The following is a 24,243-nucleotide window of genomic DNA, read 5'->3' on the forward strand; positions in this document are numbered from 1 at the left end:
GGATGATCCTGGTCTTCTTGTTGTCGCGGGCAGCGTTCCCGGCCAACTCCAGGATCTCAGCGGTCAGGTACTCCAGCACCGCCGCCAGATAGACGGGGGCTCCGGCACCGACACGCTCCGCATAGTTGCCTTTGCGCAGCAGTCTGTGAACACGGCCGACTGGGAACTGAAGCCCGGCCCGGGAGGAGCGGGTCTTGGCCTTGGCTCTGGCTTTTCCTCCGGTTTTGCCTCGTCCACTCATCGTTAAATCGGCTCTTTAGAGACGGTACTCAAAGAAACTGCGTCTCCGACAGCCCAAACCCCTTTTTATACGTCCGCGGAGCGCGCGGGGAGGTTCTTCAAGACCAACCAGAAAAGGGGCTTCCAGCAGAGCAGCAGAGGGCGGCCCGCTCTGAACTGAGCGGACATTTTGAACGGATTTCTCGCCAATAAGCAGCTGAGATTCAGGCGGTGGGTCGCTCCTCTGGGCGGTGCTGAGCTCCAGGAGGAGCCCCTCACCAATCAGGATCCGGAGGTCGGAAGAAGCGTCACCGGTTCACAGTTTAAGAGCAGCGAGTCTCCTCTCTTTACTACACTCTTCTCCCGATCAGAGAAACAAGATACGATGGCCAGAACCAAGCAGACCGCCCGTAAGTCCACCGGAGGCAAAGCCCCCAGGAAGCAGCTGGCCACCAAGGCCGCCCGTAAGAGCGCCCCGGCCACCGGGGGAGTGAAGAAGCCTCACCGTTACAGGCCCGGTACCGTGGCTCTCAGAGAGATCCGCCGCTACCAGAAGTCCACCGAGCTGCTGATCCGCAAGCTGCCCTTCCAGCGCCTGGTGAGGGAGATCGCTCAGGACTTCAAGACCGACCTGCGCTTCCAGAGCTCCGCCGTCATGGCTCTGCAGGAGGCCAGCGAGGCTTACCTGGTCGGTCTGTTCGAGGACACCAACCTGTGCGCCATCCACGCCAAGAGGGTCACCATCATGCCCAAGGACATCCAGCTGGCCCGCCGCATCCGCGGAGAGAGGGCTTAAACTGACCCCAGACCCGTTTACAACAACACAAAGGCTCTTTTAAGAGCCACCTCACTCTGAACTAAAGCGCTTCTTCCTCTGTTGCTGTTGAATGAACCAGTTATTTTAATGATAATCATTAATTGTAAAAATCTAAAAATTTACTGAAGAATAATTCTCATGGATTTATTCCCACCTTCCTGTTTCAGTTTGCTCCCTCATCAGCACATTTCTTCATTCTGTGGTGACTCTGGATTCTGCTTTCATTAATTTTATTAAATATTATCTTGCTTGTAAGACCACAGCAGTCCATCTGTAGATGCTGCTGTACAAAAATAAAATATCCAATGTCTCGCTCTCCCTGGAGAGAACATGATCACCAACAACATCTCTGAGACATTTTTAACTAAAGCAATATTTAAACGTACACAGTGTTTTTTACGTTTACAGGCTGTTTATTTAACTGGATTATCACTCTGGTCATAAACAGATGGAAGGATCCACATGCTTGATCAGGATTTACAGATTAACAACAAATTTTTGAGCCACATACTTGAGATTATTATTTTCAGACGTAATCAATCAATGATTTGTGATTAAATAAACTAAATAAAATAAACACTTTAACAGAACATGTTTTGTCTGTTATAGTATACAGGTGGAGATAGTGGAGTGCTGCTGACCCGTTGGCCTGCTGTTGACATGGGAGGGGTGAAGTCCGAAGGCACCAGGTCCAGGTCCTGCCTGACAGTCTGTGCTGACCAGTTGGCCTCCATCTTCACACCATGCTCTGGTGTACTCAGGTAGTGCTGCAGGAAGCTCTGTGATTGGCTGCAGCAGTGCAGGTGAGTGCAGCTGGAGCTTCCAGGCCCTGAACTGACTCCATCACAGCTGCAAGTTCAAACTTGACTTGGTGATAACATGAGTGTTTATCTGTCTGTCATCAGCTCAGTTGTTAGGTGTCACATAGACACAGTTATCTCTATGCACTTTTGACTGTATCTACATTTATATTTATTTATGTATTTGCCTTTTACATTTTAACATTTCTAAAAAAATTAAAGTTGTCCAGGCACAACTTTTATGAAGCTGACTATAGGTTGTGTATTAAGTTGTCTTAGGCCACCGTGTTAAATGTTCTATGTGGAGTTTTCAGAAAGTCCTTGTTATTAATGACACTGTGAACTGTAATCAGCATCTTGCTGTGATGTGACACCCACCAGACTGATTTATTGTGATTTTAGTTTATAGTAGAGCATTTTTAGTATAATATTATTATCTGTAATCTTCCTATGTGGTACATGAACCATCGCAAGCTATTACAAATTACTTCATCGGCTAACGTTAGGAAGCAACCATCACCAGATCCATGAGTCACACGTAGCTGGCTAACCTTAGCTTAGCTTAGGTTGCAGTTAGCTAGTAGTGCCTTGCATCGCTCTTGACTAGCAGAAAGCTATCATTAGTTATACACCTTTGCTTTGTACCGTTACATAATTTATTGTTGGCTAAAATCAACACCGTTTGTCATAATACATCAGTTAGCATCATAGCTGGGGAAGTAATGGGCAAGCTAGCATATAGCTGACATGTTGGCGCTGTAGGGGGGCTGAACATCTGTAGCGTAGGATTATTTGGAATCGATACAGAAAAGATTAGCATGGCTGTTGTATGTATTAAGTATTAAGTAAAAGGATTTGACCAGAAAAGAGTTCTTTGCATAGAAATCGGTCCACAGGCTGGTAACCGAGAAAGTCAGGGAAGGACACACATTGTTCACACATTAGCACTAAAGTGATTAATACATGTAGCTTGTTACATATAGCACTAAATATGGTTAGTTAAACATGTACAACACAGTAGGGCTTTCATTCGGCTAATTGTCCGTCTGTGGATTTCGCACTGTGCAATCATTTTGTTTGAGTAATCATTGTGGACATAACTTTGGTTGTTGAACATAGAATCATTTTCTACGTCATACCATGTTAAATAAACAGAATTTAAGGTTTTAGAAAAGGATTTTCTCCCACTATCCCTGACAGGTTGGTCCCGCCTACTTTAGTTAACCCTTTACTGGTTGCATTTGAGACCTTATTTAACAGAATTGGTTATTGTTATTATTTATATCTCCAACAATTAATCATCATGTCCTGAATGCCCTACCACACAATCCCAAAATGTGTGATTATTATTTCTGCGTAATTCTATTTTTATTCTATTCTATTAACACCGATTGCACGGAGAGAAAAGACATGATAATAGAAATGTATAAAATAAGCAATTCATTTGATAATTGTATATAACTGTTGCAGACAGAAACTCAGACTGACGCTGAGACGTAGTTTAACTTGCAGTTTTATTTCTACACTTTAAAACAACAAAAGAAGGAGCTTATGTTTGTTCTCTTTACTCCACCAGCAGGTTTCCTCTGCTGCTGACAAACTATCTCACTACTACAAACTGTAGTGAAAGTGTTCTTCTTCTACTACTTCTACTTCAAACCTTGCAAGACTGACTCAAAGGCTCCACCTGGTGGCTGAAGCTGTGCAGCACATTCACAAACATCAACACTGCAGCTTAGAAAAACATATTTCACCGGTACATTTGGAATATAAACATTTTTTTAAACATGGATGCAATTGCAAATGGACCTGTTAGCTAATTTAAATTGAATTATACCAAAAAATAAATAAAGATGCCATGTTTTCCTTCTGTGTGGAGTTTGTTCCCCCGGGTACTCTGGCTTCCTCCCACAGATTAGCTTCACTGATGACTCTAAATTTCCAGTGTGTGTGAATGGTTTCCTTTTTTAAGAAATCTTTATTACATTTTAACAAAACCAGTCTTCTGAACAGCTGGGATTTTCTTCCTGCATCTGGAGCAGTGTGAACATTTCTAATACGATATTTGTCACCTCTGTAAAAACAATCTAAGGTGAGCAGCCTACCTGGAATAATGTCTCTTCTGCTGATTATGGCAACATCATGTGATTTAACCAACATACCGACACCATCAGCACTGCTTTCACCTATAGATATTACACTGTTCCCTTTCTGACACATTTCACAATGAATTTTCTGTTGCCTGAATATGTTGGTGCTTTTTATATATATTTATATACACACCTATTTTCCACATGTAGATAACAGTCTGTTCTTCAGCTGTATTTGTTGTGTCTCTTTATGTTTAAGTACACTGAGAGGACAGAAAGCTGGAGTCGAACTCCATGTATGTTCACACATAAACTGATTCTGAATCTGAACCTCAGGTGGACCAGCAAAGAAAAAAACCCTCTAAACCGGAAGGAAAGGTTGCTCAATGTGGGCGGAGTCAAACGTTCAACTGCAGTGAGGGGCTTCTGAGTTTAGCACCGCCCAGCGATGCAGTGCGTCCTCTTTCACGTCCGCAAACCAGCCCTAAATAAAGACGGTTCAGCTGCGTTTAAGTCACTCGACAACCCAACAATTGTGTGAAAATGAGCGGAAGAGGGAAGGGAGGTAAAGGACTCGGTAAAGGAGGCGCCAAGCGGCACCGCAAAGTCCTCCGCGACAACATCCAGGGGATCACCAAACCCGCCATCCGCCGTCTGGCTCGCCGCGGCGGAGTGAAGCGTATCTCCGGTCTGATCTACGAGGAGACCCGCGGTGTGCTCAAGGTCTTTCTGGAGAACGTCATCCGTGACGCCGTCACCTACACCGAGCACGCCAAGAGGAAGACCGTCACCGCCATGGACGTGGTCTACGCTCTGAAGAGACAGGGCCGCACCCTGTACGGCTTCGGAGGCTAAACCTCATCCTGGTCCTGGTCCCTCATACTGAAACCCAAAGGCTCTTTTAAGAGCCACCCACTTCCTCTAGAGTCTCGTCCTTTCACTGGATTTACACTAACAGATATCTGAAGTATAACACGACCCTGGTACCTGGTCCAGGACAGGTATTACCTGTAATGCCTCTGCAAACAATCTGATTGACTGCAGCATCAAACTACATCAACATTAAATTGAATTATGAAAAGTACATAAAGACCCTAAACATGTGTGAATGTTCAGTCACGTCATCAGGACAGTTTTCAGTGATGTTTTTTATTGTATTATAAAATACAAGATAGAAAAAAATATACACAATAACTATATATATATGTATATACATATATATGTACAGAATGTATTGCACTGTCATTATAAAAATAATGAGGTGCAAGCACGCCGCGTCCGAGGGGACCAGCTCCAAGTAAACCCTCCTCAACTGGTTTGGGTTATCAAACCAGGGTTATCACCTTTCTGACTGTATGTGGTCAGAATATAATCTTCTCGTCAAGTTGTAGCTAACAAAAGTACATGTATGTAGTAGTAGACATAATGAAGTCCAGTACTGTGAGGATATACAGCGCAGCAACGACACAGATAGTGAAAAGAACATGTTCTCCCCGTCGGGGAATCGAACCCCTGTCTTCCGCGTGACAGGCGGAGATACTGTCCACTATACTAACGAGGAAGATGAAGAAATAATTGACCACACCGAATCAGTATCCATCCATCTGTCTGTACACAGGACTCCGTCAGATGACGTTTTATGCTTCAGGCAGAAACATCATCTCACCTCTCCTCGTTAGTATAGTGGACAGTATCTCCGCCTGTCACGCGGAAGACCGGGGTTCGATTCCCCGACGGGGAGAACATGTTCTTTAACAACTTCACCGTAACATCTGATTCTGAGTCCGTTCAGAGAGATTTTATCTATAACACGAACCAGCTGAAGAGAGAGCCCTGTTCACTACATGTCTCATACTCAATATACTCACTGTTATCAGTACTGGACTTCAGTTTGTGCAACAACAAAGAGTGTTTTATTACAAGGTAAAATACTGTTACGTGTATTAGAAGCTGATTACAGTGAGACTTCATCATCATCATCATCAGCAGACACAAACGGCAATAACAGGATCACAAAATATGAGTTAGTACAAGTGCTCCATGTTGTGTGTTTGTCTTCATTAACATGAAGATGCCCAAATGATAAAACTTCAAAGTCACACATTAATGTTTCCATATTCATATTCAGATGTCCTGTGACTGAAGTTATTTCACACTTCTGGAAAATATATCTGTCTCTGTCGCATTAATCTTTCATTTATATCAAAGCAAAGTGTTCCCAGTATTTTGTCAACGTTAAAACCAAACGTGAGGACAACCGTCCACGGTGACGGTGTGTCCGAGAGGTTTGAAGCCTCCTGGAAGGGACGGACAACTGTGGTCCAAAACGCTCCTCTCGTGTGACCTTTAGCCCCAAAACGCGGAAGAGAAATCACAAGTGTCGCCACATTTGAGCCAGACCGGTATTAGTTATACTGGGCCTGTAACTTACTCTGAGGGCATCTGTACGTTCTTGAAGAGTATATTTGAGTTGGAATAGTAATATCACTTCATGTTGTATCTTGCCTGGTGGTAAAGTCTGCGACGGACCAGACAAAACCGCAGAGTAATCGACGATACCTAAAAGAACATGAAAGCTGAGACTAGAGACTAAAGCTGGGAACAAAATGTTGACCAGTACACAGACACAGTAGTTCCCAGTCATATCTTTACATGGCAGGTTGAGGAGAAAATGCTACATGCTGAACAGTAAAGAGCAGGATTGTCCTTCTGTAACCAGGTGGTGAAAGCATAAACAGAAATGGAAATAAAAGCCCTGGAAATGAAATCCTCCTCTGCAGTCGTGCTGCTGTCGATGTTGACTTTGGACAGCAGGGGGTGTAGTTTCACCGTCGCGCAGTGTGCTTGCTGAGAGGTCAGGGGGCGCTGGGAAAATACAGCCAGAACAAACGTAACGCGCTATTGTTGTTTACATTTATGAACATTCATATGTTGTTCAGCAGTTATTTACAGCCATATGCCGTTTCAAAGGTGCCTGATGTACTTGATGAAATCCACTGTGTGATTGTTAGTTTTAGGATTGCCGATGATGTGGAATGAAAACATACAACCGTATTTGTACTGGATTTATTTTGTCCCTACTTTGTAAATTGGAAATGATTCCCTTCAATGGAAATCAGCCATATATATATTTTTTTTTATTCTGCAGAAAAGACAATAAAAAAAACGCCAAAAATTACATTTGAAGTTGTGTGTGTCATTTCTCTCAACTAAATCACATTCAATTGACATTAACTGGATATTGAATATTACAGTTTTTTACAACTGCTAAGTCACATTTCTCACTTTTTCAAAAGTCTTTCCTCAGTCCTGTTTAGCAACATGCAGCTCAGCACAACAGTTCATCTCACATCCAAAAAGCACTGAAGCAACCGAAACACTTGATACACATCTGAGGATCAACTGGAGTCCCAGAACATCGACAACATGTGTCTGCCAGCAGTGAAACGTTGTCATTCAGTTTCAGTTTGTCAGTAAACAGGACGGCGTGTCGCTCAGAACGCAGGGATGAAGATGAGGAGACGTGGTTTCTTCCCAGAACTGCACTGTGTTCCAGCAGGATGTATTTTCAGTATCATCGGTCTGGAATGACACGTCAAGTCACTATTAGCCACTGACATGTCAACAACAACAGCAGGACACAAAGCGATCTCCTATACTAATATGTGCCTATATACTGTCTGTATACACGGCACCAGATCTGACTACTTGATTTAAACATAAACATATCTATCAACATTGCAACGATCATTCTGTAACAGAAGCAGTAACAGATGAAAACATGACTCTTCAGAAAGTAAACGACTTTCACATTGACCAGTAGAATGTCGCCCCCCTCCGGTCAAACAGGGTATAACATGACGGCGGACATTTCCTCCCCCCGTGAAGACGCTGTTCACTGAACTCTTAACAGCATTTAAACACATGGCGCTTAATACCAACTTAATATTTCCCCAAAATACAACATGAGCATCGTGACAATATTAACGATATTTCTCCTCACGCTGGGCACAAACAAGCACGAGACTAAACGGGTCGTCACAAAGTATTATTATTATTATTATTATTATTAACTGATGAACAACTTTTCATAAAATTCATATTTCTGTTTTCTCAAATGTTTCCCATTTGAAATACAATGTAAAACTTATAAAGTTACTTATAATGACTAATTAAACATTATTTAAATCCATAATTGCTCTTTAACCACCTATTATTTATTTATTAAAGTTAATCATGACACTCTGCAGGCATAGAAAATGTTATTAAAGTTGTTATATATAATTGTTTTACAAAAGCGACAAAAGGACATAAATAAACGTAAAATTATAAAAAGTTATAATGAAAAGATCAAACATAATGAAGACTCAAAGGTTTTCTGTAGTTTTATTTAAAAAGGAGATGAATTACTTAATTACTGACTTTAGTCTTAGAGTTTTAGACAGATACATTACTACTACTACTACTACTACTACCACTACTACTACTACTACTATGTACTATTGTAAAACACACATTGTTACAGCATGAAGTAGTTTAAAAATCTGCAACATTCATGTGTTGAATAATAATCCAGTAATACACAGCTGAGCACTTTAATATTAATGCTTTAAGTACATTTAGCTCATAATACTCAAGTTCTGAAATACATTTTGAATGTAGAATATATATATATACATATATATATACAGTGCTTAACAAATGTATTAGACCACCACCCAGTGTGAGGTGTTTGCCACCGCTGCCCTAAATGAACAGTATTGCTGATGTTTCTGTACTGGTTAATCCACCAGTATGTGCAAGCCAAGCTCTTTAATCAAGATGATATCTTTAATGCTAAAATATAATTATTGTTGTTATCCATGAATTCTCAAATTTACTGTTTTACAAAAAAGCAGAAACAAATAGTAAAGTACATTATTATTTTTTGATTGAGATGCCAAATTACAGTTATTTACTTGCATTCCTGAACAGAAAATCTTGTTTTAGTGGTTGGATGTTATTCTTGATTAATTTCTGACTCAAATTTGGGTGTAAAAACTGTGAATTCAGTTTGAAATTCCTCACTCCTGTTCAAAATGGTGAAGCGTAGGGAACTCACTGAGAAAGAAAGAGTGAATTAAAGCACTTCATGATGCTGGATGGTCTTTGAGACAAACAGGGCCAGACATAAAGTGTTCTCACAGTGTGGTCAAGTATGCCTTGGACTCGATTGCAGAGATCATACTTACAAAATGTGTCAAGGAAGAGGCCGAAAACGAAAGCTAACTGAAGCAGATGTCAGGCACCTCAAGATTATAAGTACTAGAGACAGAAGGAAGACCACTGCTGATCTTCAGGCAGAGATTAAAGCTTCTGGATCAGAATCTGAGAAAGTCTCCAGAATGACCATAAGCAGACGACTGAAGGAACAAAGCTTAAAGGGAAGATTAGCTGCTAAGAAGCCATTATTGAGGCCTGTAAACATCCGAAAACGAACACAAACACTGGACTGAAGACGACTGGAAGAAGGTGCTCTGGACGGACGAGTCCAAGTTTGAACTCACACAGAAACAAAAGCTTGATGCCGCAACTCAAATAAAGAGTGGATATACGATGACACTATGACACCATACAGCAATGAGAAGTAATGCACATAGCATGTATACATTTAATATATAAATAAGATGAGTTTGCACTGTTAAGAGAAGATAAAAAAACAGACACAACAGTAACAGTTACTAAAATAATCCCATTCACTGCCAGTGGCCCTCATTCTGGAGAACGTTTTGATGCTAGATGCATTGCACCCACAGTGAAACACAGTGAAGGTCTCCCACAACATCTCGGAGCATCATGGAATCCCTTCTGGATTGAACCTGATTGGTCGTGGGTTCATATACCAAGAAGACAATGACCCCAAGCACACTGCAAAGCTGTGCAGAGACTACTTGACCAAGGAAAAGGAATCTGGAGGACTGGAGCTGATGGACTGGCCGAGTCAGAGTCCAGACTTTGATCCTATTGAACAGATCGCACAAGAGTTTCATCCAAAGCAAGTCTCTGGGAGCAGCTCCAAACTATTTGGAGCTCAATAACAAAAGAGACGGTCGAAAAGTACATAAAAACAATGCCAGCAAGAATGCCAGCTGTTATCAGGCCAAAGGAGGTCGCAGAAATATTAAGATTTTTGGTTAATATATGTGAATAAGGACTATTTAGTTGTTCCAGTTTGTTATTTGCCTAATAAATAATAATACAGTTTTTAGTTTGAAACAAGTTTTTGACAGATTTCTAAAATATTTGTGTTTTCTCATTTTTATGACAGGTGGTCTAATAAATTTGTTATATATATATATATATATATATATTCTACTATTCTCGAACAAACATCTCTAAATGCTTTTTGTTCTTGTGTGAGATCAGTCAGAACATTGAGTCTCTAGAGGCCTCACTTCAGACAGTACTGCAGTATTAGTTCAAGTACTGTGTGTACTGTGTGTACTGTTTGTACTCATGTTTCCAGCCTTGTCTTTATTCTACAAACTCCTGATCATCGATTCTTAACTCTCCTCCATTGATCGGTATTATTTCTGTCACAGTGTAGCTCCTCCCCCCTCCTGACCAGGACCAATCAGAGCTGACGTCTCTCCGGCGGGTCTTTTATAAAGCCGCCGTTAGCGCGCGGACCGGATTCCTCAGACAAACAAGACACGATGGCCAGAACCAAGCAGACCGCCCGTAAGTCCACCGGAGGCAAAGCCCCCAGGAAGCAGCTGGCCACCAAGGCCGCCCGTAAGAGCGCCCCGGCCACCGGCGGCGTGAAGAAGCCCCACCGTTACAGGCCCGGTACCGTGGCTCTCAGAGAGATCCGCCGCTACCAGAAGTCCACCGAGCTGCTGATCCGCAAGCTGCCCTTCCAGCGCCTGGTGAGGGAGATCGCTCAGGACTTCAAGACCGACCTGCGCTTCCAGAGCTCCGCCGTCATGGCTCTGCAGGAGGCCAGCGAGGCTTACCTGGTCGGTCTGTTCGAGGACACCAACCTGTGCGCCATCCACGCCAAGAGGGTCACCATCATGCCCAAAGACATCCAGCTGGCCCGCCGCATCCGCGGAGAGAGGGCTTAAACTGACCCCAGACCTGTTTACAGCAACAAAGGCTCTTTTAAGAGCCACCTCACTCTGAACTAAAGAGCTTCTTCCTCTGCTGCTGTTGAATGAACCACTTATTAATGATAATTAATTGTAATGATCTGAATCTAAGAACTTCCATGGATTTATTCCTACCTTCCTGTTTTAGTTTGCTCCATCAGAACATTACATTCTGTGTACTCTGCTTTCATTAAAAGTTACTTAACCACAGAACTAATAGGAGCCACTGACTGATCTTACTGCCGCCAACATTATTTTTACTTTCGTTTTTAACTTGTGTAGTTTCACTTTATATTTTGTACTGCACATCCTTAATTTATACTACTTTACAATATAGTAGATATATACAAGTATAAGTGACATGTGTTCCAGTTCTGGCCACTATATAGACTCGTTATACAATGAACGTCACACATTTATAAGCTACAGTGTAAAATGTATCAGGACACTTGAACTGTGTTTCTATTCCGTCATGTCTCATTTTATAGTTATTATACAACATCCACTTTAAGTCAGGAGATTTCTCTTCAGTCAGAAGTGTGTGGCTCTTAAAAGAGCCGTTGTTTTGTTTGTTGTCAGCCGGTTCCGGGTGTTTACTTCTTGGCGGGCTTCTCGGTCTTCTTGGGCAGCAGGACCGCCTGGATGTTGGGCAGCACGCCGCCCTGAGCGATGGTGACTCCGCCCAGCAGCTTGTTGAGCTCCTCGTCGTTGCGGACGGCCAGCTGCAGGTGACGGGGGATGATCCTGGTCTTCTTGTTGTCGCGGGCAGCGTTCCCGGCCAGCTCCAGGATCTCAGCGGTCAGGTACTCCAGCACCGCTGCCAGATAGACGGGGGCTCCGGCACCGACACGCTGGGCGTAGTTACCCTTCCTGAGCAGCCTGTGGACACGACCCACCGGGAACTGAAGCCCGGCCCGGGAGGACCGGCTCTTGGCCTTAGCTCTGGTTTTACCGGCTCCTTTTCCGCGTCCAGACATTTTCAATGATTCTTCTTCGAAACAATTGAAGTTCAAGAAGCGACATCGGCTTTATATAGCAACGGAGCTGCTCGTTCATTGGTTGGATTGAGCGTTAGTGTGATCGCCCAATCAGAAAATCAGTTTGTGTCAAGACTTCCGCATTACCATGTGAGGGATTTTCAGAATAAAACGTGACAGCTAAAAGCGTATTTCACTGTAAAATAAAAACATAATGTGTTTGAATGAGAGCCTCCTTGTGGACAACAAGTTAATTAAAGTTATAATAGAGAGTTGTGCTTAATGATTAATTCATTGTAATGTTATTAATACCTTATTAATTAATGAATTTCCCCCCTCCCACCCCGGACACCATCTGTTCGACCCCCTCCCCTCTGGCAGGAGGCTGCGGTCCATCAGGACCAAAACCTCCCGCCACAAAAACAGTTTCTTCCCCTCTGCAGTCAACCTGATAAACTCTCACTGACCCCCCCCCAGAACACAAACACAAGTTATACTTTATATTAACCCCTGTCCCCACTGCGTTACATTAACGCACCCACCCCCTACTGGACATTTTACTTTATTCTGGTCACTGCACTGTTTGTTATTTATCTTATCTTATTTTTATTTTTATTCTTATTTTAGCTTTTATATTCTACTTATTTGTTATCAAAACAATAGCACCTTCAGACCACAGCAAATTCCTTGTAATGTATGTTACTTGGCAATAAACAGTTTCTGATTCTGATTCTGATTCTGAATTTATACATGTTTACTATGTTGAAACGTATCGTAACCCCAGATTCTATGAGTTTGCGTAGCACTTTAAGGGCTTGAGTCTTAGTATTAATGCTATTACAGGTCCAAATATGTCCCCGAACAGTCTGGTTCATTGTGCTCATTAATACACCACAATTTATGATAAACTACATGAAAAACAGACAGTGTTGCTTGTAATCCTCCCATTTCAAAGATGAATTTGATTATGATACAAATATAAACATAAATGAAATATGTATGGAGGCATTTTTATTTAAACTAAAAGGTGAGACGTGAAATCATGCTGCTAAACTTCTGTGGTAATTAATGAATAAAATAAATAAACATGGTATGTAACGGCAGCTTCTCATGGCACTCGAGGTCACCGTACATCATCAATGAACAGCACTCTGTCACAACACGAACCATCTCAGCTGTTGAAGATAAATGTTGTACACATACTTTATCTCCTCCAGTTTATGATGAAGTAGGAAGTATATTTATGAAATACTACAGAGCTCACTGCCTGAAACTCCAACTAATCAGTTCTCTGCAGTCACCTGTTTAATATACATATATATATATATATGAATATTAATGTTTATATAGGACGAGACTCTAGAGGAAGTGGGTGGCTCTTAAAAGAGCCTTTGGGTTTCAGTATCAGGGATCACGACCAGGATGAGGTTTAGCCTCCGAAGCCGTACAGGGTGCGGCCCTGTCTCTTCAGGGCGTAGACCACGTCCATGGCGGTGACGGTCTTCCTCTTGGCGTGCTCGGTGTAGGTGACGGCGTCACGGATGACGTTCTCCAGGAAGACCTTGAGCACACCGCGGGTCTCCTCGTAGATCAGACCGGAGATACGCTTCACTCCGCCGCGGCGAGCCAGACGGCGGATGGCGGGTTTGGTGATCCCCTGGATGTTGTCGCGGAGGACTTTGCGGTGCCGCTTGGCGCCTCCTTTACCGAGTCCTTTGCCTCCCTTCCCTCTTCCGCTCATTTTGCAGCTGTATTTGTTAAACTGTCTCAGAGAGTCTGAGTGGATCCTTCAGCCGCTCTGTATATACTGCTCGTCTGCGGACGTTAGAGAAGACAGTCGACACACTCAGCAGCTGTCCCTACAGTTTTTTGAAAACGTTTATTATAAATACTCATCAGGTTAATAAAACTGATCAGCGACGATTCTAACAGTTGATCTCTTTTGCTTTTTTAGTGAAATGTATAATTTGACCTCCAACAGTTTATTTTAAGTCATTTAGAAAGTTGAAAGGGGAAATGTCTCTTTGGTGGAAAAGCTAACATGTAAAAGTTATCAAATATGCATCAAAAAGAAAATAGTAGCCTGCAGAGCTGTTTGCTGTTTGCTGAACGATTTTTCTGATATTACTCTGATAAAAAAGGTAACAAAACATTATGAAAATATCCTCATATTGGTTATTAATGCTCGCTGTCTTCTTCATTAACCACCTCAGGATGTTGTTCCATTGGAATTAGTTTTGGTTGTTTCACAAAGAAGACAACAACTCCCATGATCCCTCGCTACTTCAGACATCATCAAACTACATCTTCTGTTATTGTGGGACTGAATGTCAGCAACACCCAGCCACAGTTACACACGTACATGTTTTTATTTTAATGAACAGAAGCAGCATCAACACGTGATATCACACATACAGCTCAGAAGTGTTCATGCCATCAAAGTCCTCCATGTAACACAGCTAGTCTACATCTCAGCGATGACTGGTAGTATCGGGGGGTTAAACCTTCTGGACCGTCTGCATGTGGTGCGACAGCCGGACGCCCAGACACAAACAACAGCTGCCTGACTGCAGAGACCCGTCTGTCCTTCGCTTGTCTGTTTTGCTTCAGTGCCCGTCTCTCCGTCCTCGGCCGTCTTCCTGCTGTTCACGACGGGAACCCGCCTGCTCCTGCGGTCCTTCAGGTAAATCTCAGCACCTTTTGGATCCCGATTTCCATCCGTCCCGGAGAGAGAGGCTTGACGTGCTGAGCCGTCGAAATGGGAAAGTTGCCACCCTGTCTCCTTCCCCTCCTCCGTCCATCCTCTGCGGACAAGCCGGGCTGCGGTGAGGACAGAGTCCAGGGGGTCTGGGAGTAGAGGCCCAGACATGGCCGGCGTCCTACCCCGACCAGGAGGCACGGTCTCTGGCATACTGCTGCCCTCCATCCCCCTGTCGTCCCAAGTCTCCACCTCTGCTTCACTTTGAGCTACGAACACACCTGTAAATCACATTTTTAAAGCATTAGATTACATGATATTAGATGAGATTAGATCAATTGTTCCCAACGTGGGGGTCGACAGCCCCCCAAAGGGTCACAAAGTCTCAGGGACTGTGAAATTATTCTGTAGTAGGTGATGGTTCTCGGTGGGTTAGTTGTGCTGCTTTGAGCTTCATCAAGCCCCCACCAGGAGGAGGCAGACTAAAAAGCAAACTAACCTGTAGCTGCTGAAGCTGTCGGACGAGAGACAAATCGTCCGGGTGAGGAGACCCTGACAGCAGCCGGACAGTCCAGGCTGAGGAAGAGGGACGAAGAAGAAGAGGACACAGCAGTATAACAATCAATACACAATCAATACGTTTGATGTGTGATCAGATATTTACAATTCAACACAGCTGTAACCAGTTTTTAAGCGTGACTTTGCACATTAGTGAAATAATATCACTAACATGTTAAAGATATCTCATCCTCATTGAGAAAAAGTAATAATAATGATATTGATATGATTTAAAGGCTTCAGAATATTTCCATTTGTTTGAATGTTGCAACCTTCAAGCTACTTAAAGTGAAACCAGATTGTTTTTGGTTTTGGACGTTTGTTGCGTCTCATCAGCTCCTCAAAGTGAACCGCAGTCAGCTGATTACACTATGCAGTCATTTATTAAATATATGTAAATATACATACATGCACACGCAACATATTGAACATATACACAGACACAAGAAAGAGTCACATAGCTGTAGATTCAGGTCGTACCGGGTTTCAGAGTGAGATCGTCTCCGTTGTTCCTCCTCCGGACCGACTGCTTCACCACTCCTCTCTCTCTCTCTGTCAGCCCCCATTTAACTGAGCTTTACTGGTACAAAGTACAGTTCAGAGGACGATATCTAGTCATGTATGTAAAAACATATGGATGGAGGACAAAATAAAAGGAACACCTCTGCCTTTATCTCTTTATCTGAGGCCACGTCCAAACTAATGCTTATACATTTTGCATTTTACTTTGAAAAGCCAACTCACTGTCTTTGTGCTTGGCCTGCTCAGCTGCTGTGGAGCTGTAACTGTTCACATGTGAGTAGCTGTGGTGCCTCCTGCTTCAAAGTATTCAACTAAGACCTTTTTCCTGACTTCAGTGCTTTGAGTTGCCTGAACAGAAACATTAACACGTTGACTTGAAGTGCTCCGGTTGGGATAACGTGGGAAAACTAATTCAAATTGTCGTCAGTGAAGGTTTGGCAGATTCGTTCAACGTGGACATTTTGCAATTTAAAAACATTTCCTCATTATTTAGAACATAATTCAAGCGGCATTACGTAGCGTATAAGCAGAATTATTAGGCGGCTGTAGCTGCGATACTCGTCCTGTTTTCTCGGCTTGTTGCTGAACTCAGACAACTCTGAGAAAGACCTTTTGGGATTTTGTCCAAAAGGTCTGGATTGTGTTGACTGTGGATAGACTCTGCTCTGCTGTCTGTTTGCTCTCTGGAGTTCAGCAGGTTTATCTGCTGTGGACGAAGCAGGAGGATCGTGGAACACCAGGGTTTGAGGTGTGTGTGTGTGTGTGTGTGTGTGAACCAGCAGGGTTCAGGAAGTCACTGCCTGTATGTGTGCTTCAATATACACATTGGACCTCATGCAAGTCCTGTACAGATAGTCTGTCTGTCGCCTACAGGGGGAAAAACCCTCGTTTGACTTCATAATTCTAGTGACTTATTAATATTATCTGAATGAATTTAGAGGTAACAATTAACTAATGAAACTATAATAACAGTAAGGCCTTTCTATGACAGCTACAACAACATTTTCCGATTGTTTCGGGCCCCCTAATGCGACTACTTACCCGCTTTTTACCGAAGGACTTCAAGCTCTGCAGTGTGAAGTTCTTCTTTTTACTCTTTGGTGACATTTTTGTGAATGAAACTTTCCCACAAATAACAATTTTCTCACGACTGTGCGCTCATGAACAAGTGGGATTCAGTCAAAAACAAAAGCTCAATCATCATTATGTGTTGTATAAAGAACGCACTGCAGTGTTTTACTTCTATTAGCACGTTTGCATGAATTCGTATGAAGATGAGAAGTCAGGAGCACGAGGCTATTCCAACTATTTCTGGATTTCACTAAATCATGTGATCATCGGCCTTGAAAAGCTGCCGTTCACATGTTGACTGGCTGTATCGTGGCACGGCGGGGTCCGTGCTGGCTCATGGTAGTCGTCATTCTGGGTCAAAGGTAATGGGAAAGCTGCTGAAACCCCCGGACGTTACAGTTCAGTAGCCACAGCCGTCTCTGCGTCTGCTGTCCTGTTCAAAGATATATTTTTCTTACTGTCAACAAATCAAAGAATAAATGTCTGTCTGATTTGTTTTACTCTGCATTAACGTTCCTCTAACATTTCCCACTCTTTACCCCTGACGTTAACTGACAGCTGCCCACAGGCAGGATGAATGATGACTACCTAAGCTACAGCAACATGTTATTTTCCTGTCAGAAGGCCGTGACAGGCTCTTTCTAATGTTTCTGATAACTCTCTCGTCATTCAAACTTTCAGGGTGTCCGTCAACACCTGGTCGAAGCGAAGCGTCAGTATTTAATAGAGGCAGGTTATGAGGACGGTAGAAAAAGATTAATGAACTAACTCATTATAATTTCAGACACAGTATCTACAAACCAAATCTAAGCCTCCTGAACTTCAGGTGGGTGTAGCAGGCCCCGATAACCCACTGATAACACTCAGTCGTCGATTCTCACAGATCAATACACAGAATTTGGGGGGTTAATTGTTATTATTTTTTAATTTTTATTTATTTCGGTCGTTGTACAGAGTTACATAATGAATACGCATGTAAATATAAATCACTAAATAACAATAAGGCGTGAAATTAGAGAAGAGTTTAAAAAAAATACATAAATAAATGGAATAAATCAATAAGCTGACGTATCAATGATGATTCCAGGTGAAGCTCAGGTGCGTAACTGAGACTGAGTGTGTGACTGTATTTGAGATGAGGATGAAACAGGTAAAGCAGGTCACCTGTGTGGCATCCATCTGTCCCTGCTGGCTGCACAGGAATGCAGGGCAGCTCTGACGTCAGTAAATTAGTTTCTGTTTTTGAGCTCTGACGTCAGTTCAGATTGTTTTTGCCTTTTTGAATCCCTCAAAGTCTTGAGGCAACAATCCTCCATCTTCACAGGCTCTAAGTGATGGTTGGAAAGGAATTCGTCAGCATTTGTCTGCTATTAATGTGATTTCAAACGACGCTCTATGCTCTTTATTTTTGTCCTCTTTATGCTGCTCTGTTCAGTTGACTACAGCTGGTATCTTCTCTCCATCAGGGGGTTTCTGGACATCCACAGGCGTTACTGCGGTTTGTGGCTTGCAGTAGCTGTTGTGCCTCATTGAAAGGTTTTATAACAGCAATTGTTCGTTCCTTCACTATTCTGCCCAGACTTTCTAAAGGAGGACAAACAGGTGACCTCTTGGTCCCAAAACAGCACGTCGCGTCACTTCCACCCGTTCAACGATTCAAATCCTTTGTGAACCAGCCAGCAGGGCGACTTGTAGCTCCTCTGTATTTTTGGACTGGATGTCAGCCAGGTGTAAAGGTGATCCATACAGTCCAGGAAAGACTAAACTCTGTAATAATAAGCAGGGTTTTGTTCACATTAAATGCTAAAAGCTCCTGTACAACAGCGACTGATAATGTTTTAGAAAACTGAATGAAAGCATCTGGATGCATGTTGACCAACATTCATTTAAACAAAGCAACAATAAGCTCACATCCAGAATCATTTTCGCACACCACGTCATGGCCCTACCCTCGTTTTGTCTGCCGGTTATAATAAATAATAGCAGAGTGATGTGGAAGGAGCACTGGGCGGACTGGTTTGTGTGGTTTGTCTGGTTTGTCTGCAGGTATTCCTGAACGGACTGAGGAGCGACGGCTTCTCAGTGCAGACATCAGCTGTGACGGGACGTACGACACACAGGTGAGACTTTTAGGATCAGACCGCAATTATACCACATAAATGATGCTCTATACACATATTGGCTTGTATTCTTATTAACTGGTCTATATTTAATATCTGTGTGGTCTATGTTTTTTCTCATGTAACCATTTTATGCTTTTGTATGTAAAGAACTTGGTTTGCTTTAAAACAACTACTATACAATACAAATACTATCAGAATTGTATTTACTTATTTGTATCCCCACAGGTCTGTCTAATGTGTACTGTACAAAGGTTATGTTCTCCATTATAAATAATATATACAGTATATATAATAAATTATTTTCATTTCAAAGGTAGAATGCAAAATGATGTTTATTCCATGACTCCACAACAACATTTCATAAATGTTACGAAATCCCTGCAAGAAAATCTGCAGATCTGAAGTTAATTTAGGGAACTCAGACTCACGTGGCCGTAAAGTGTGAATCATCGAGGGCCAGACATCACGGTTAATGTTTGATTCCACTGTCAGGTTACACTTTTCAAAGGGCCACAACAAATCAAGGAAACTCTATGAAAGCAGGGGAAGGGAGGGCTTCACATACACAGCCGTCCTTTGTATCATTGTGCCCTAAATCAACCTTTCTGTGAACAGTGAGAGTTAACAGTTCATTTTCTCATGTGAAATGTTTTCCAGATCATTTCCACTATACTTGTTTTGCATCGTGCCTTTATTTACATAAAGTACATATAAAGTAGTACATTTACTCACAAAGCAGAGCATCAGCTTTGTGAGTAAACGGTAAGATAAGATAGAAATGATCTCTCGAGGTTAACGGTGAATTTAAACATGCGTGACGTGAACTCTACGTCCTGGTTTCTCCTTTAGGAGCCACCATGTCTTCCACGCTGGTCATCCGGCAGCCTCATCCTGTGATGGAGGCCCAAGACTCTGATGAGTGGGGGTCTGGGATCTGCGACTGCTGCCAGAACGTCCCCGAGTGTAAGTGCTTTTTAACAGCAGAGAGTTGTGCTACGCCTCTGTGACAAGAGGACATTGTCTGTTCACTACAACAGGCAGTTCTTTGTTTCTCTGCACTTTGTTATTAAAGCTGCAGTGTTTTCTTATTTGTTGGTTTGAACACCAGAGGAAGTATAACGATACAGGCTCAAATCCACGTGACGTGAAAATACATAAAAATGAACACATGTGATGCGAGAGAGAGAGTTTCACCCGAACCTGAAATCCTGACTCTGTTGCAGTAAAGCAAAGCCTGATAGAGGTCAGAGGTCATGGCACAGAGAAAATATTTCTTGAATGATGTTGAGGAAAGAACTAGAACTTTATCTGCTTTCTGTGTGTTTTCTTCCTGGTTAAGGTTGTTTCGCTTTCTGGTGCTGTCCCTGCTTCGCCTGTAAAACCACCAAGGACTACGGCCAGTGTCTCTGTCTCCCCCTGCTGGACATCTTTGGCTTCATCCCGCCCATCACCATGTCCATGAGGGTCTCCATGCGGCAGCGCTACGGCATCAAAGTAAGGCCACAATTCTTTGCTGCTGTTATTGTCAGAAAGCTTTGAGGCCTGCTTGCCTTCGAGGCCCGACCTGTATTCTTTTGACCTACATTTACTATAAAGTGACCAAGGGAGACAATTCACCCACCAAACATTTTAAATAAGTCATTTTAGTCCTCTGTAACTTGTCAAATGTGCAATTTATCAATTATTTACAGTAAAGTAATTTGTTTTGGGCACAATTAACAGTCAAAAAGATTGTGAGCGTGTGTAGAAAAGATTTGTAGCTGTAGTTTTATTGAAGTATTGAGTAATATTGAGTAAGACGCCCAGCAGGACGTCTGTTACAAATAACTATCTGTCAAAAATGATTCATACTAATGTTTTCGGTGACGCCTCATAAAACAGCCCATTATTTACAGTGTACGTTGTTGTATGAATCAGATACTAACAAAATACTTATATTATGTAGGTACAATGGAATAAAACAATACTGTGGGCAACAAGGGAGTAACAATGGTGCATTTTAGGGGAGAAGAAATACATTTGACTCTATGTATTTTTGTAGCAGCAGCGGGTACATCAGTGTCTTGGATAGCTTGGATTTAAAAAGCTGCTTTGTGAAGGAACCTTTGCTATAAACGAACATCTTTGTGATGGTCAGACTGAGGACACTCTCAGTATTTCAGGGCTACAAATATGCATTAATGTTGACCTGACGTGTACTTTGTCTGCAGGACACCATGTGTATGGACTGTTTGTATGCGACCTGCTGTTCGTCCTGCTCCTGGTGTCAGATGTCAAGAGAGATGAAGAGAAGAAAGATCCAAATCGTTCTCGTCAGCGCCAAGAACACATGACCTCCCTCCTCGCTCTTCATCATCACCAGGGCCGTCACGTAGTTCAATAAACCACCACCTGCTGCGGCTGTTACCAACATGTTTTAACTACTCTGAAGACCGAAGAGCGCATGTCGCCGCCTGAAAACTGTGAGCCTGTAAAACGAAAAAACATCATTATTAACGTGGGTCATGTTCACTTTTCATTTCCCTCCAGACTAAAACTCTTTCATGGAGAAGTAACTGTCCAGGCAACTGTTCCCGATGAGCATTTATTAACTAATGAATTCAGTTTTCATTTTGGGTTCTGCAATAATCACACACCTGCTTTATAGATGTTGTATAAGCTCGTATTGTTTTAGTTTTTTATTATTATACAATTTACCAAACTGACATCTAGCAATTAAAATGAGATTAAATGATTGTTACATAGAAATACAGAGTGCAGCAATATATTTTTGCTTTGTATATATGCACATTTACTTATATAATATATATTACATATATACTTATATATACTATATATTTATGTTTTTTGTTCATGTCTGACTTTCATTAATTATTGATTTATTATCAATAGACTGAATTAAATGAATATTGTATGCTACTATTTCTCTGTACATTCATGCAGCATGTTGTTAGGAGAAGAAAATACATGAATCTATAAGTGAATTAACAAATGTTTAATACACAAAGGGCGTACTGCACAGAAAACACACATGAAGTTTAGATACGAGTGTGAAACCCAACGCGTCGGCTAGAGGGAGCCACACACTTCACAATGAGCCGGTAACGTTGAGGTCATGTGGGGTCACGGTGGATCAGACCAAGTCATGTCTCACCTCACGGGAAACAAAACCACAACACAATATAATTAATTCCAACACAAGAAACGAAGCTGAGCGTGTCAGACTGATGTGAACATCTGCCCTCGTTCTACCTCTGAGAGTTGCTTTAAAACATTAAAACATTCTTCTGTACTCTCATTTAGTGCTAACACATTTCCCACTTATGCAATTCTGTGCTAATTAAAGGTAAAATAGAGACATTCAATTAAAGAAAAACGTGAAATGTGTCTACATACAATGCAATATATGTAGAGAATAAAATGAACACACACATAAATATTTAGTTTGGTTTAAATGGAGCTTTTCTTTCTGGGGAATTCCTGTTTTCTCTAGAATTAGTACCAAAATTACATAATTCTTAATTCATTACTTACTTTTTTATTTTTTTTACTTAAATTATTTGGAACTTATGGACACCGATAGTTACCTTAACATTTATAGCTTTTTGATGCCATGTTCCTGTTATTTTGTCCACCCACTGTAAATCACAAGAAGAGTTGAGGAACACACTGAATCATGTCTCAATCAAGCCCCAACTGAAAATAAGCGGATATGACTTAAACTGCAAAGGTAAATGAATTGTTGCAGGGCTGTTTATTATACCAACAATATGCTGTTCCTGTTATTTGGTCCACCCTCTGTATGGTGGCCGTTACAGGATCTTCCTGACTCAGCTCATTTCTGCCAGGAAAGAGAAAAGAAATGCATTTGAAATGTTATGATGATGAAAATGGAAATAGTAATGCTAAGTCAGAACATTTAATTTACTATGACAAACTGATGAAGTCAGAGTTTGAAGTTTGACTTACTGACTTGACTCTCGGCTCACTAAACATTTGAATTATTATCTCATAATTTTGACCTGACAGGAGTAGTTATACTTCATGTTTTTCTTATCTTGGTGGAAAACTTAATATCATGTCAGTTTCAGGTGTAAGCTGCTTAGACTCACCTGTGCTTTGAGTTGAATGCTAATGTGACGAGTTTCTTACAACATCTTACAACTCAGAAAAGCCCCACTAAGCTTTTTAGCCACTTTCAGCACATTGTTTTGGTTCTAAAATCAGAGTTTCAGCCACCGACACGTCCAAAACAACAGACAGACAAAGTTAGCTGATTTAGCAGCGAAAGAGCCAGATGTTTGTCAGGAGTTGGTGGAGACCAAACCAGAGTACTGGACTCATCAGGATTAACAACTTTATAAGTGGTGGCTGTTTATTCATCAGCCTGTTTTGGTGTTTTCTCGCCCTCTAGTGGCCAAAAAGTGATTGATGCAGCTTTAAATGACAACATCTGTCCTGCGTGGTCAGCTCGATGTTTGCCAGGACCCATTAAATGTAAAAGAGGATTGAGGAGAAGAGATTTCACCTCTGTTGCTCCGTTTGCACGGTAAACTCCCGGAGTCACTATCATGTCATATTTTGTCAAATTACTCCCAATAAACTTTCCCATTTGTTTAGTCCGGTTTGCGTTCCAGCGGAGGCGATCCCTCCCCTCTCCTGGCACACTTGGCCCTGGTGTTCACTGTAAATTGCTCAGTGGGTTGTTTTTAATGGGATTATAATGACAGTTATGGTTTGCAAGAATTGATGTTTGTGACTTTTACTAGGTGTGAGTGAAGGGGCGGGTCCAGGCGGCTCATAAAGGCTGCAGGAATGTTAATTGGTCGAGGCCACTGCTGCCCTCTTTGTTCTGCTCTCTCATACTGGGCTTCTGTTGCGCCCGTTAAAGGCCAAAGAACTGATTTAAAATCTGTGACTTTAACCCTGCACACCCTCCAACACCCCCCCCCCCCCCCCCACGCACACACACACACACATATATGTACACTTATCCCACCTACAACCCCCCCTCCACCGTTCATCCCCTCCCATTCTTTCTTCTGGACTTTTGCTTCCCACTGCTGGAGAAAATGGACCCTTTTGCTTCTCTCATTTCCTCCATGTTGCTTAATCAGGTGGTTGGCACTCCCCTCCCCGCTGGGTTTGATCCAGTGTTGGGGGAGTCATTTTATCACAGTTTTCTTTTCTTTCTGCTGTGGTCGCACGGACGGCTGCACTTCCAGATGACTCTGCTGA

The 24,243-nt window shown here is 42.2% G+C and overlaps 7 protein-coding genes and 1 non-coding gene across 8 annotated transcripts in view; 5 read left to right on the forward strand and 3 right to left on the reverse strand.

Moving 5' to 3' along the window:
• LOC139295782 (histone H2A-like) overlaps window positions 1–241 on the reverse strand; it is a 384-nt gene extending 143 nt beyond the window's left edge. The window contains exon 1 of the mRNA XM_070918040.1: window positions 1–241. This exon is cut by the window's left edge and continues 143 nt beyond it. Within this exon, the coding sequence (XP_070774141.1) occupies window positions 1–241 (241 nt within the window).
• A 363-nt stretch (window positions 242–604) lies between these two features.
• LOC139295285 (histone H3) lies at window positions 605–1,015 on the forward strand. Its single transcript, XM_070917450.1, has one exon. The coding sequence runs from the start codon at window positions 605–607 to the stop codon at window positions 1,013–1,015; it is 411 nt and encodes a 136-aa protein (XP_070773551.1).
• Window positions 1,016–4,469: 3,454 nt separating this feature from the next.
• LOC139295785 (histone H4) lies at window positions 4,470–4,781 on the forward strand. Its single transcript, XM_070918042.1, has one exon. It carries the CDS (start codon window positions 4,470–4,472, stop codon window positions 4,779–4,781), a length of 312 nt encoding a protein of 103 aa, XP_070774143.1.
• An 814-nt stretch (window positions 4,782–5,595) lies between these two features.
• Window positions 5,596–5,667, forward strand: trnad-guc (transfer RNA aspartic acid (anticodon GUC)). The gene has a single exon. It is a non-coding gene; the product is annotated as a tRNA-Asp (tRNA).
• A 4,954-nt stretch (window positions 5,668–10,621) lies between these two features.
• LOC139295294 (histone H3) lies at window positions 10,622–11,032 on the forward strand. Its single transcript, XM_070917463.1, has one exon. The coding sequence runs from the start codon at window positions 10,622–10,624 to the stop codon at window positions 11,030–11,032; it is 411 nt and encodes a 136-aa protein (XP_070773564.1).
• Window positions 11,033–11,563: 531 nt separating this feature from the next.
• On the reverse strand, window positions 11,564–12,065 carry LOC139295783 (late histone H2A.L3-like). Its single transcript, XM_070918041.1, has one exon. The coding sequence runs from the start codon at window positions 12,031–12,033 to the stop codon at window positions 11,650–11,652; it is 384 nt and encodes a 127-aa protein (XP_070774142.1). The 5' UTR covers window positions 12,034–12,065; the 3' UTR covers window positions 11,564–11,649.
• Window positions 12,066–13,462: 1,397 nt separating this feature from the next.
• Window positions 13,463–13,774, reverse strand: LOC139295703 (histone H4). Its single transcript, XM_070917938.1, has one exon. The coding sequence runs from the start codon at window positions 13,772–13,774 to the stop codon at window positions 13,463–13,465; it is 312 nt and encodes a 103-aa protein (XP_070774039.1).
• Window positions 13,775–18,927: 5,153 nt separating this feature from the next.
• Window positions 18,928–22,426, forward strand: LOC139295297 (cornifelin homolog B-like). The gene is made up of 4 exons (XM_070917465.1): window positions 18,928–19,002; window positions 19,855–19,968; window positions 20,345–20,499; window positions 21,216–22,426. The coding sequence occupies exons 2-4, from the start codon at window positions 19,863–19,865 to the stop codon at window positions 21,336–21,338; spliced, it is 384 nt and encodes a 127-aa protein (XP_070773566.1). The 5' UTR covers window positions 18,928–19,002; window positions 19,855–19,862; the 3' UTR covers window positions 21,339–22,426.
• The last annotated feature ends 1,817 nt before the right edge of the window (window positions 22,427–24,243 follow it).

The sequence above is a fragment of the Enoplosus armatus genome, chromosome 13, assembly GCF_043641665.1.
Source record: "Enoplosus armatus isolate fEnoArm2 chromosome 13, fEnoArm2.hap1, whole genome shotgun sequence".
Taxonomy (NCBI): Eukaryota; Metazoa; Chordata; class Actinopteri; order Centrarchiformes; family Enoplosidae; genus Enoplosus; species Enoplosus armatus.

Bases quoted from the DNA above. Each gene is read 5' to 3' on its own strand.
- LOC139295285 (XM_070917450.1), top strand. From the start codon at position 605: ATGGCCAGAACCAAGCAGACCGCCCGTAAGTCCACCGGAGGCAAAGCC.
- LOC139295785 (XM_070918042.1), top strand. From the start codon at position 4,470: ATGAGCGGAAGAGGGAAGGGAGGTAAAGGACTCGGTAAAGGAGGCGCC.
- LOC139295294 (XM_070917463.1), top strand. From the start codon at position 10,622: ATGGCCAGAACCAAGCAGACCGCCCGTAAGTCCACCGGAGGCAAAGCC.
- LOC139295783 (XM_070918041.1), bottom strand. From the start codon at position 12,033: ATGTCTGGACGCGGAAAAGGAGCCGGTAAAACCAGAGCTAAGGCCAAG.
- LOC139295703 (XM_070917938.1), bottom strand. From the start codon at position 13,774: ATGAGCGGAAGAGGGAAGGGAGGCAAAGGACTCGGTAAAGGAGGCGCC.
- LOC139295297 (XM_070917465.1), top strand. From the start codon at position 19,863: ATGTCTTCCACGCTGGTCATCCGGCAGCCTCATCCTGTGATGGAGGCC. The intron at 19,969-20,344 runs GTAAGTGCTTTT...TTCCTGGTTAAG, and splicing joins CTGCCAGAACGTCCCCGAGT to GTTGTTTCGCTTTCTGGTGC. The intron at 20,500-21,215 runs GTAAGGCCACAA...CTTTGTCTGCAG, and splicing joins GGCAGCGCTACGGCATCAAA to GACACCATGTGTATGGACTG.